The sequence below is a fragment of the Pecten maximus genome, chromosome 18 (assembly GCF_902652985.1).
Source record: "Pecten maximus chromosome 18, xPecMax1.1, whole genome shotgun sequence".
In the NCBI taxonomy this organism is placed as follows: Eukaryota; Metazoa; Mollusca; class Bivalvia; order Pectinida; family Pectinidae; genus Pecten; species Pecten maximus.
The window spans coordinates 18,222,693-18,236,645 of record NC_047032.1 but is presented as its reverse complement, the minus strand read 5'-3'; the positions used below and the strand labels follow the sequence as shown (position 1 = coordinate 18,236,645).

Sequence of the window (13,953 nt, the reverse complement as noted above, 5' to 3'; positions counted from 1 at the left end):
ATTAGCTAGGATTATATATAAAAGCCAAATAAAACCTTCATATATAACACGCGTCATTTAAAATGTCTGTAAAATTACACTTGACAAATCAATAAACAACATAAAACATATTTTCATATCATACCATTTTAAAAATCTGCATCGGTAATTGCACATAATATGATGACATCAATGTTGTGCTCAAAAGCGTTGCGACAATGCATGGCCAGAACAGAATGATGAAAATCTGATTTATTTATTTAAAGAGGTTTTAGAAGTCAACTGTATTAAAATGAATTTCTGTGATTTGATAGACGTGCAACCTACAACATTTGATTGATTGATTTAAGTGGGATGTGGCAATAATCCGGATACTATACCGACATAGCCAGAATGGTGATACATATATGTCTTTTTTTCCATGCGATCATGAAATCAAGCACTTGTTGATAAGCAAAGAGAAACGTCAGGGCGTTAGTAAACGCGCGACACGACCAGACCACACTTTCAGAACTGTCTTTTAAGCGTCAGTCTTCCTTTTCTTCATTAGAATATTTAAAACATATTTTACAGAAGTATACTCTACGTTAACGTCTAAGTATCAATTACATGTACATACAAAAGAAATAATAACAATTTAATCTTAAGATTATTATTGAAAAAGACTTTCTATTAAGGCGGTATAGAGGGGAACACAGGAATTCTACTAGTTATTCACGAAGAAAACAATATTCTTGATATGCTGTTGATGATTTTGAAAATGCTTTTGTTTTTGTTTTTGGTTTGGATGGTTTGGTTCTATTTGTTTAACGTCCTATTAACAGCTAAGGTCATTTAAGGACGGCCTTCCATGTTTGCGATATGCATGCGTGTGGTGAGTGCGTATGTGTGTTTTGGGAGGCTGCGGTATGTTCGTGTTAAGTCTCCTTAGGATAGGTCGGAACTTTTGCTGATTTATAGTGCAACCTCACTGAAGCATACTGCCGAAAACACCCAGCAGGACGCCCCACCCGGTCACATTATACTAACAACGGGCCATCCAGTCGTTCCGCTTCCAAAATGATGAGCGCTAAGCAGGAGTAGAAACTACCATGTTTAAAGACTCTGGTATGTCTCGGCCAGGGGACAGAACCCAAAGCCTTCATCACAGAGGCGAACGCTCAACTGAAGACCAAAAGTGAGGCATTGTCAAGGGAGAAAGAGAAAAGATAAGATCCCAAATTTAGTCGCCTCTTACGATCATGCCATGGGGGCAGCAGGTCAAATCTTACGCCCTACCTGCAGGGCAATTATGTATTTGGGGTTTCATTGAAAGAGAATAAAAATTTCTACTATAAAGTCAATAAGAAGCAAACATCTTCTTTGTAATTTCAAAATTGTATATGCATATATGAATTATTTATACCATTTTATGACTATATTCACTCATTTATTTTTGGATTGTTATCGCTGAAATTCAATATTTTCGAATTTCCAAACATGACAAATTTTGAAAAATGTAATTCGTGTATTGTCGTATGTTTAAATTCAAATCCGAATAAAATTACAAACTATCATCAGATAAATCACAGATATACTTCACAGTCTGAAGCGCAATTGAAAGCAACTATGCTACAATGAACATAGATTGTAGATATACTGTATGGAGGACAAAAATACCAGTAAAATACTTTGATTTTAATACAGAATAATCTGGGAAACCCGTCAAATAACAAAAAAACTACTTCATAATGTCTGTACTTACGCTTTTGTAGTTACGCTCCAAAAAACACAATACGCACTCTATATGCATTATATGTATACTCAGATGTCATCCTGTTAAGAAATGATCCCATCTGGCATATTCATTGCTATCCATTAAATTATTTCTACCTTACCAAAAAATTTCTTAAATATTTTCATGCTCTATTAAAGCGACTATTTCCTTAGAACTTAGATTTAGCCCCAAGGAAACATGGAGGTCGGCCTATAAAAATAAATTTTCAGTGCAACTTCCGAAAACCGAACCTTCTAAAAACCGAACACCTCTGAATACCGAACGAATTCGCAATGTACGGAATGGTTCCTTCTTTATTATAGTATTAAAAAACTTCCAAATATCGAACCCTCTGAATTCCGAACACCGGACCAATTTTGTGTCCGGTCCCTGTTAAAATATACGAAAAATTACTTCTGAAAACCGGCCTTACCTGAGCGATCATGCCACGAGGTATACATATAGGTGATTTGTAAGGTATCCAATACATACCCCGAGGGGTATTATGATGATAGTGTACATGGTATAATCAACACGATAATTATGAAACAATACCACACTTCATTGAAGCATGGCGGATTGTTTATCTTCTCAATACAAGTAGAGCTATAGAAAGCCGGAGTTTCGCATTTAATATAAATGAGGCCCAAAGTGGGTGTTTTTACAGGGTCATTAATATACACACTGAAAGGAAGCCAGTGTCCTATTTGTTTTTATACCGATGTCGGGATACGACCGGTATCGAGTGATCGATTGTAATTAATATTAAAACAACACATCTTCACACACTTTCATATAATTCGAATTCCGTTTTTGTGAAATAATTAGCATGTATACTCAAAACAAATGTAACAGAGATTGGGTAATTGTGCTTAGTGAAGATATCATGGTGCGAGAACTGTGTAAGAAGAAAAGTCTACATTGGACACGTTTTTGCTGAGGCATTAGACATTGACAAAATCCTGTGTGTTTTTTGTTTTTTTTTCATTTCATGGATTTATTCGTTCAATATCACTTTGTGACTTTTTTGTTTCATACAATACACGTAATTCGTTGGGATTTGTTATAATTGAACTTCTAGTGATTTATAGATATTATCCCGATACATAAGTGACATAAAGTCTGTGCGCCATTTATTCTTGGATTAACTACATTATGCAGAATATAAGTGTGTACAGTATCGTAAGACGTAAAATATTTTATTTCAAAGAACTTGACTTTTCTTTCCAATGCGTTTCATAATGAAGGCAAATGCACAAGTTTGTTGTATGTGTTTATTTGAGATTGAAAATACATATTAAATTATTCAAAATGTTTTACGTGTTTGGTCTTTATTATAATGTGTCAAATACATGTACCCCTTATCGGGCCCCACCACATGGCGAAGCTTCAGTCGTACGTAACAGAATGTAGGTCGATCGTGAATTGCAGTTACATGTACAAATACTGTATATAACTACGGTTATAGTCATTTTCATTTATTAATGATCTGCAATATATGCATTGATTTACTTCCATGATATTCATATTCTTCAAAAAAAAAAATTATCAACGTACGTTCAGTAAGCTTAGTGCCGGTTTTACCATCTAGTAACAAAACATCGTCGGGTCAATTATATCCGGAATTCGACCGGGTCATTTCGATCAACTTCTCAAAACCGAACCCTCTGTAAACCGAACAAATATCCATGTCCCGTGCATGTTCGGTTTATAGAGGTTCCACTGTACAGTCAAAATAAAGCGACACACGAGCCTATACCGTCATATTTGCTGTTTTTTTTTCATATTTTCGGCTATACACTATTATTCACTTCAACTGTTGCTTGTAAACATGATCATGCTCGATTGTTTACGAAGAAAGCCGAATCAGTCATGCTTCATCTTGTTTCGAGGTCATTTACTTCCGTCGAAAATAAAACACGTGTTTTCCCGAAGATATGAAGGAAAGGCCGAATTGGCCCAGTTTCCGATTTGGTTACGACCGGTATTATATGAATTATATCAAGGCCGCTCTGTTTACTTTTTAAAAAACAATATCAATCGGAATTAGTACAGTCACTTCCTATTTTAGGAAATAAATAGAAAGTGTTAGTTTTACAGTAACCTCTTGGAAAATCTCTTTTTCTCCTAGAATTTTTTAAACATAGTCTCACATGTGATATCAAAAACATACATCTATTAATAATGGGGTTGTATAATGTCTTCTGCATGCTAAATTACACATAAAAAATATATAGATTATGTATTATGTATTCCTATCACTGACATGTCATTGACAGAAGTTATGAATGAAAATTAAACGTCAAAAGGTCTCATGATATTAGCCATACGAGTGAATTGTATTTTATACTCCTTCAGGCACTATTATATATTAATTCTATTTCATTTAAGGTGTTATCTTCAAAGTCATTGAAAACATTAGATTTGAAAAGTAAAAAAAAAAACACAAAAAAAAAAAAACGCAAAAAAAACCCCTTTCATATTGAATTTCGTGAGTGATAAATTATATAAGATTTAAAATAAAAATGCAGTTACAACACTTTTGCTGATTTTATATCATCTTTATTTCATTCAATTTTTTCCCATGTCAAGATTTCGTAACTTTATATTTCCTTTAAATTTCAAATAGTGCTGGTTGTTTGTTGCATCCTATGAAATTTCTTTTTTTCAGAGAGAAATGAAAAGTGGCTTAAACATTTATGTCCTGTTCAACATAATACAACGAGACGTATCTACATATAAGTCAGCCGGCCTTGGAAGTTATTGTTGTATAGTTTACAAAAATGAACACGAGTGCTGTTTGCTTTTAAAAATGAAAAAGATTTAAAAAAAAAAAAAAAAAAATACAAAATCAAAATATTCGTATATTTCGCTACTGGAAGCTATTATTTCGTGGTTGTCTCAGCCTGGACTAGTCCGCGAGTATCAAACTTCGAGCAACAATTCATGTATATAACTACGAATTTAGCGAAATTATATTCCTTGCCAATATTGCCGAGTATAAAGTACATGCAGATGTTATTCTTTGGAAGTGAGAAAGGAACAAATAATTGTAACGCCATCGATTATGTAGAGATTCCCAACAATTGACGGTTGTTTATCATGTTTATCAAACTCGAGTTAATTAATTTTTCAATCTAAATAAATCTAGATGGTCATTCTCACTACGTTACATGAACATCTAACAACATCCCATAAGGGGTCACGTTCTGATGACCTTTGAGATGTGTGTATTTCACCTTTCAGGGCGAATTGTCAATTTGTCGATGACCTCAAAGCAAACAATTTCGTCACAGCAAACATCTGAAGCAAACCATTTCGGTACAGCATGTACATAGCTCTGTGGAACGAAATGACTTGAAACAAATTGACAGATTATGCAAGCTATGCACTCTAGTCATGCTAATTCGGACATATAAAATGCACTTCCAAGATTCTGGAAGTAGTCATTTGATTGGCTAATCCAAAAGTTCATCCCGACGTGACCCCTTATGGGATGTTGGGGGAAGTGGGGGTGTCACTTTTGGTTCGCTACGATTAAAGCAATAACTCGCTTCCTCGTGTAGTTTATTTTACCATTATCAAATTCTCTTTCGTACGACTTAAAACCTAGATCCATGACGACACCCTTCTCACACAATTATGCAAATAATGACCTCGGCCAATCCACAAAACGTGTCAATGTTGATCATTTGAATGACAGACGACAAAACGAATAAGTGAGAGCAGTAAAAGTAGTCTGTGGTCAAAGGCCAGAGGTTAGCCAATCAGATTTGTTAGAGGTCATCAATGACCAATTGAAAGCTTTCAAATTTCAGTTATGAAACAAGCTTAGTTATGGATAAACATTCCAATAAATACAAAATAGCATTTCATGTCCATCCATGACGTTATAAAAAATTAACAAAATGCTATCCTAAGGGAAAGTTTGATACAAAAAATTCGTAAAACATCTCCAACTTGCAAAGTCTGGAATATATTTGCATTTGAAACATAAATGTAATATTGATATATTCCACAAAGTTTGGCCCAGACCAAAACACAGGAGGTTAAACATTTGGTAGTAAAAGCTGCTTTAAGAGGTTATTAACTTTATGAGATATTTTCTGTATGCAGTATCGTATGTTAAAACTAAAACAGCTTTTGGTTTCATAATGAATTGCAGAATCAAACAAGAACAATGTCGACGAGATTCAGCGGTGATCCTACATGGACCAAGCCAATGCCTGTCAATGGGCAAGGGATCTTCACCTTCGATATCACAAGGAGCAGTCCATTCAGGATCGTAGTGACCAAATCGTCATCAACTGACAGCATCAGGCTCACTATTGGTAGCAACTTCGCCGAGTTTGGGATGACACAAAACCATATATACAGCAGACTTAAACGAACCGAACACCCAGACAGCGGGTATGACGAAGAAAGGGAGATCACCTATTGGTTCAGTTACAACAGGGATAGCCTCGTTTTGAAATACGGCAAGGGCTACACAATGGAGGAAACCACGTGCCTTCAGTACGACTTTCTTGCAGGAGCAACGCCTGCTGAACAAGATAAAATAAGATGTCGTTATCATGGTTTCTTCAATGCGGAGGATCAAGGTGTGGTGCGACTGTACGATTGTTTAGCATCTACATCGCCTGATCGTACGTATCTGGTTACATCATTTGTAATTTTACAGGTAACCGTTGACCGAAACAGTTACATGTTTCCTTTTCCGTAAGTTATTAGATTTTATCTAAAATTATATTGTTTTAATTGTTATATAACCATGTGTATGATAAAACAAGATATAATTGTATGATCAGTGTTCGTTTTGAAAACAGTTCTATAGCCAGAGGACATTTTCTTTTTTCAAAATAACTTTCACAAAAGTAATTTTTAGGTCACCTGAGACGAAGTCTCAGTTGACCTATTGCAATCGCCTTTTGTCCGGCGTCGTGCGTCGTGCGTCGTAAACAATTTACATTTTCAACTTCTTCGTAAAAACTGCTGAACTAAATTCAATGAAATTTACAGGAAGCTTCCATGGCTGAGGGTGAACCAAAATTGTGAATTATATGGTCCCCACCCCCCAGGGGCCTGAGGGGCGGGGCCAAAAAGGGTCAAATTGACTGAAATTTCAAAAATCTTCTTCTCTACTCTCAGATATGGTAGAATCAAATACTTTTCATAGATGGAAGGGTCTTAAGGTGCTTTACCAAAATTGTGAATTTCATGACCCTGGGGTCTCACGTTTGCCCCTGGGGAGGGGGTAAACTTTACTATAGTTTATATAGGGAAATCACATTTTTGACTATTATTTGTTGGATATCTATTGGAATTCATTCTAACTTGGTTCAAATTATCAGCATGGGATGACAGTTTGATGGTATGTACATGTTGGCCCTGGTTGACCCCCAGGGGCTGGTGGGCGGGGCCAAAAAGGGTCAAATTGACTGAAATTTCAAAAATCTTCTTCTCTACTCTCAGATATATTAGAATCAAATACTCTTCATAGATGGAAGGCTCTTAAGGTGCTTTACCAAAATTGTGAATTTCATGACCCTGGGGTCTCACGTTTGCCCCTGGGTAGGGGGTAAACTTTACAATAGTTTATATAGGGAAATCACATTTTTGACTATTATTTGTTGGATTTCTATTGGAATTTATTCTAACTTGGTTCAAATTATCAGCATGGGATTACAGTTTGATGGTATGTACATGTTGGCCCTGGTTGACCCCCAGGGGCTGAAGGAGCGGGGCCAAAAAGGGTTGTGAATTTCATGACCCTGGGGTCTCACGTTTGCCCCTGGGTAGGGGGGTAAACTTTACTATAGTTTATATAGGGAAATCACATTTTTGACTATTATTTGTTGGATTTCTATTGGAATTTATTCTTACTTTGTTCAAATTATCAGCATAGGATGACAGTTTGATGGTATGTACATGTTGGCCCTGGTTGACCCCCAGGGGCTGGTGGGCGGGGCCAAAAAGGGTCAAATTGACTAAAATTTCAAAAATCTTCTTCTCTACTCTCAGATATGTTAGAATCAAATACTCTTCATAGATGAAGGGGTCTTATGATGCTTTACCAAAATTGTGAATTTCATGACCCTGGGGTCTCACGTTTGCCCCTGGGTAGGGGGTAAACTTTACTATAGTTTATATAGGGAAATCACATTTTTGACTATTATTTGTTGGATTTTTATTGGAATTCATTCTAACTTCGTTAACGTTATCAGCTTGGGATGACAGTTTGATGTACATGTTGGCCCTGAATGATCCCCAGGGGCTGATGGGCGGGGCCAAAAAGGGTCAAATTAACTGAAATTTCAAAAATCTTCTTCTTACAACCCAAATAAGGTAGAATTAAATACTCTTCACAGATCAAAGGGTCTTAAGGTGCTTTACCATAATTGTGAATTTCCTAGCCCTGGGGTCTTGCGTTTGCCCCATGGGAGGGGATAAACTTTACTATAGTTATAGGGAAATCACATTTTTGACTATCATTTGTTTTATTTGTTTTGAAATTCATTCTTTCATTCAAATTTACTGAAATATTTCAAAAATCAGGTGACCGTTAAGGCCCATGGGCCTCTTGTTCAATTAAATGACTGGAAGTATAAATATGTAAAGGTCAAAGTTATCAGATTGAAAATAAGTCTTTCATATATCATCCATTTCAGCGAAAGAAACTGAAAATAAAGTTGTCTTCCGAAAAAACCCATTCATTTACAATCTATCTCCTCTTGTCCTGGATAGCGCACAAGCGACTCTATTCACGCTGGATAACAACAGTTACACCCTGACAGGTAAGTACAAATATGATTTATAGTCATGTCCACGGTCCCTATGTCATCAACATTTCTTAACTTTATGAAATCCCACAACTTAAAATTTCCCCATAAGAAAGGATTTTTGATTTTAATGAAATGCATTACTGAAGAAAACTTTCCTTAAATCCTGAAATACTTTAATATGGGAAATAATGAGGTTTTCTTAAGATATGGAATATTCATGTGGACCTTCAGTTTTATCAATGTACTTTGACTTAGGGAAATTCCTTATCTTACATTTTCCCATTACAAAATGCCATATTTTAAGATTTTCTTTAAATACAACAATTCTTTCCTATGGTAAACTTTAGTGGAAGTAATTGTTTGATGAGTATTTATTTTCACTCTTCATCAAAAGGCCGAGAATCTAGTGAAATTATATCCCCGCGAAAATCATGCTACAATATATATGTAATGTAGTTGATAGTATCTCTATTTACACCATTTAATCGCAGAAGATCAATTATGTCTTATATTTTATCGTAGAAATAAAAACACTCATTCCGGAAGGGTCAGCGTCTTCGGCGCACCCACCATACGGATCTAGGTCAAATGCGAGTCAAATCACAATCTCAAATGAGAATTACTAGCGTGATGATGACGAAATATCTACGTAGGCATATACATAAGCATCGAAAATGTTTGATTTGAAATAGCATCGCAGAAGGAAATCAGGCTCTTTAGATTTACGATGTACAGACTTTGGCTAATCCAGTAACTCAATACACTGTTTACATTTGTAGGCTTTCAAGTAATTTCCAAGAAACAATCAGTAACTAAGTTGATGTTAATTTCAGTTAATTAATTGCTCATTTTTTTGTACTTTTGCATTGGACAGGAAGTCTTCCCGCTGCATGCAAGGAGCTGTACGACAACATCCGTAACTGCGAGTTAAACTGTCCACCGGAAGTGGATGATGTTCTTCTCTCTGACGCCATCAGGTTCAGTATCGAAACCGACGGCTGCCTCCTCTTTAACAAGCTGAAGGAGAAAGCTGGGGAATTCGGCCCAGGAAGTGGAGCAGAGGAGACTTACCTACGGGTGACGCTAGGACATTGTTTCGGGAACTCTCCAGGAATACCGTACGTCCTCGAGATTTGGCCGTCAAAACACTACAGTCCAATCCATAACCATGGGAACGCGAACGCTGTCATCAAAGTCTTGTTTGGCCAAATAAACATTTCCATTTACAACAAGCAGACGACAGAGCTTGATGCAACTCCTTTGAAATCTTTTAATGCCTGCAAAGGAGATGTGACATGGATTAGCAGGGATTGGTTCCAAACACACAAGCTACGGAACAATACCGACGACTTTTGCGCCACCATCCAATGTTACAATTACGACGCAGGGGACACAACTCACTGGCCATATTTCGAATATGTCAGTGAGAACAGCACCATTGAAGAGTTTCTGCCGAACTCTGATTTTACCTTTAAAGATATGCACCACAAGGTACTTGATGAATATCGACACGGTTGCAGCTCTGTAAATGAATCGCAACACTTAGGGACATACGGCCAGTGTCAGAGGCTGTATAAACGTATTATCAATGTAAAAGATGAGCGGAAATCACAATAACACTACACTGACATTATTTTATGACTTTTTGATGGAGATAGACACTTCAGTCATCTTGCTTTAGCTATGTATACGGTTTATGTATAAGGTGTAATTCATTGCTGCCGCATTGATATATAAATAGACCATAAACATTTTAACTATATGGTATATTTAGTGTACACGCTTCAAGATATTGCTATCTACAAATATGTGTACTGGATGCGGCTTGTTTGGTCTCTATAGCCAGAGCATTGTCCCGCTCCAGAGCTGTGTGACGTCACTCTAAATATTAATTCCGGCTTCTCTCTAAAAAATATATTGTAATCTGTATGTTTACAAGTTGCTTTCATCACGGCCTTTAATGAAGCATGCTGATGTAAAACAATTAGGAAAGGTCTTTATTATTTTTTTGAACTTTACAATATTAATAACAGACCGGATCACAGCGGATCTACGGTTCATAATCGGTCACACATTCTGTCACTTTGAATGGTTCCCATCCTGAACTAGGAATAATTTGGCAGTTTGAGGACTGTTTACATTGGACTGATGTGCTAGCTTACAATCCGCGTGACAATTTCACACCAATACCATAACTTAATTAGTCATAAGCGTTATATCTCCACTGGACATTGTTTTGTTTTTTATTTTTTAAATAAAATAAAATCGGTCGTTACAATTGTCTTTCTTATCTATTACTGTAAAGCAGGCCCAGTAGAAACTACAAATGTACTTCGCGGGCATTACATTTCACGCAACAAAGCCTTTTTATCATTTCGTAAAAAATAATTCTAACTTCACCTTGGTGTGTATATTGTATCACACAACTACCTCTTATAATTTTTAAATAAGCAAACATAACTACCTTAATTATGACCTTTGACACTTTATTCTAAACAAATGACCTCTGAAATAGAATCAGGTATAGGACTTTGGTCCTAAGATTATTTTACCGTGTTGTAAACACTAGCCGAATCTAGATGTGTGAAGATTTCAAAAGTGTTAAAGTTGGACCTTTAAATCGTTGTAAAAAATCACTGAAATATACAATCGGGTGTCGTATTTGATGTTATGATACGTTAGTGTAAATGCCAAATACTAGTACATCTGTTGATGGGGTGTCTTGGACACAAGCTTTTGGCGTTTAATAATTGACAACAGAGACAGTGATTGCTCCGAGGTCCCCTTTTCAGACCAGAATGCAATACAATTTCATTATCTGAAATTTCGATGAATCAAATACCCTGGCTACCTCGAAGTAAACATTCAGTTCCGGCATCGATTAAAACACTGTATACAACATGAAATGATCGTATGCATTTTCTTTTGTGGTTTTGCGCTTTCAAATTATTTCGTGGTTGCAAATTTTCGTGGTGGTATGCATATGCATCAATAATAGAAAAAAATAATACAACAATTTCCGTTGTATTTATATTCGTGGCTCAATAACAACCACGAAAACAACGAAACTTTTACAGAACCTCAACTTTTGAGATAATAAATATCCATCACGAATGTTTGACAATGCGTTATTCGAAATATTGAGATAAGAAACCCAAATTTTAAGATAATAACTAAACATTTTGATCGGCTATCTCGAATACAGAATACAGTAAAATTATTCCGTTACTTGCAGATACAATGACCCGTCAATATTGAAACTTGTACCTTCGGATATACACTGTATAAGAAGCAAATCAGATTGGATGGTGCCAATACCCACAAGAAAGGGGCTCTCATGCCATTGCACCATCAGGTATTTTCGTGGTTTCGATCACAGAATAACATGTCATCAGTAACATAAACAGTAACATGTTTATGTATCAGCACGATGTGGAAAGAGAATACTAATATAATTGATATGCTGAAAAAAGTGAAAGATACTATATAAACAGTTACATCAAATTAATTACCAGAATTGACTAGATACCGAATTAAGTTACATTAGCCTATAATCAACCATGCCATCTCTGTGCATTTTTGTGGGAAGATCAGGAACGATTTTTTGTGACATAATCATCAACATATGTAAATCATATTGTAGAGAATAACTTTTTTGACTATTATTTTTTTTTTTAAATTTTTTGTTGGAATTAATTCTATTGGACAGTTTGGTGGTATGGTCATATTGGCCTTGTCTGAACCCTAGTGGCTGATGAGTGGGGCCAATATGGCCGACTTACATGTACCTGATATATTTCAGAGCTCAGGTGGCTGTCGAGTCCTATGCTCCTCTGGATTTAGTTTTTTAAAGCAATATCAATATGTGACACTAAAAGAGACACTCAATATATGTTCTTTCAATAAATATCACTGCAAAAGGTAAACTATGTCTCAATAACTTAAAAGCAACGATAGCGATAGAGTTTTTATGTTAATAACCGTAGTGACTGATCAACGACTGATCCGAGACCATGATGACTAAATTAGATACTCTGATCACAAGTGCACATTGGGCAACATTTAATGGCTTACAGATTCCAAATTGAAGTTCCAATATAACCTCCTAGCTACTTTCAGCCGCAATTTGGTAAAAGAAAAGACATAATCTCGAGCTGATGCGAGTTTTAAAGACTTTGTATTGTTAAGCTTTTAAACGATCATGCACAGAACATACTCTCTAATGCTTGATAAGAAAATGTTACACGGAATCAGCCCGAAACAAATTCATGACGGTAATAAAAAGAGACGATTATAGGGCATTAACATATAAACACCGCATTTATTGAGACATTTCCGTGCTTAGATACATAACAAAGTAACACTCATTTATTATATTGTCATCACTGATATTTATACGGTCGCATACAAATAAGTATATTATTTTTGTTTTACAGTTCATAAAGGGAAGGCGGATGATCATGTAATAAGACTGTATGAGTTATCTCCCTTCTGTGTGTAGTGAGATTTTCTGGATCTTGTAAGGAGTTCCGTTTTGTAATTTAGAATAAGAAAAAGAATGAAACAAATCCATGATTGAAGCAGCAACGTGTTGTTTTAACCTCTCCAGCCAATTCAAAAACGACGGCTGATTCCCCTTTAACCCGCTACATGGTGGCGAATCCAAATGTAAAGGTTACGGGAGAAATGCTGATATGTGTGATCGGTAAATTGAACTGTTACGGAATGTGACTATTTCACTCATCGTTGGTTGTATGGCTTAAGCAATGAATTTCTTGTATTTAAGTGCAGTGAGCCCAAACTTCCTCGTAGAGACTTAAGTATTCAGCAACATGACATTCCAACTCTAACTGAAGTTAGATGACTTTTATTCAATACTTTTTCACCAGTGATGGAAGCTACTCAAGAGTAGAGATGATGCGCTGTTATTTAAAACCATTGACAGTTTACCTGATACTCTGAAGATCTATGTGAAGACGACACATCCTAACACGCATGGGACAGCAGTCCATGCTCCAATAAAGGAAGAGGCTTTGGATAAAGGATATCTTCATCAACAACACAATTTGTACCCAAATCTTCAACACCGCTTGTACAGAGTAATGTCTTGTCTTGTCCTTCATATTACTATGAGTCAGCTTACATGCGGTTTTGAAAAAAAAACCTCAATGTTTCTGAGGCCCTATGCCAATGATCAGTGGACATCCCTATCTCCAAACAATATTCGCACCTGTTGTCGATGTACAGCACCTGTGCACCTTAGCAGTGACTGGCGTTGGATGAAGACCTCGACACCTAACCACTCTACGCTGTGTCGACTGTGTATTCAAATTGGTCATGAAGTTACAGATTGTTCCTAACTTGAAAAAAAACAGTAACCAAGCTTATTGATTGATAAACGTGTACCTGTTTCAATTTCACGGCTTATTATTTGCC

At 36.1% G+C, this 13,953-nt stretch overlaps 1 protein-coding gene across 1 annotated transcript; it reads left to right on the top strand.

The window, feature by feature from the left end:
- Positions 1-5,915: 5,915 nt before the first annotated feature.
- LOC117316282 lies at positions 5,916-10,173 on the top strand. Its single transcript, XM_033870820.1, has 3 exons — positions 5,916-6,381; positions 8,404-8,529; positions 9,392-10,173. Exons 1-3 carry the CDS (start codon positions 5,916-5,918, stop codon positions 10,132-10,134), a joined length of 1,335 nt encoding a protein of 444 aa, XP_033726711.1. The 3' UTR covers positions 10,135-10,173.
- The last annotated feature ends 3,780 nt before the right edge of the window (positions 10,174-13,953 follow it).

What these genes read in the sequence shown, in the direction of transcription:
- LOC117316282 (XM_033870820.1), top strand. Translation starts at nt 5,916, where the DNA reads ATGTCGACGAGATTCAGCGGTGATCCTACATGGACCAAGCCAATGCCT. An exon ending in AGCATCTACATCGCCTGATC is followed by an intron (nt 6,382 to 8,403) that starts GTACGTATCTGG and finishes CATCCATTTCAG; the next exon opens with CGAAAGAAACTGAAAATAAA. An exon ending in CAACAGTTACACCCTGACAG is followed by an intron (nt 8,530 to 9,391) that starts GTAAGTACAAAT and finishes TGCATTGGACAG; the next exon opens with GAAGTCTTCCCGCTGCATGC.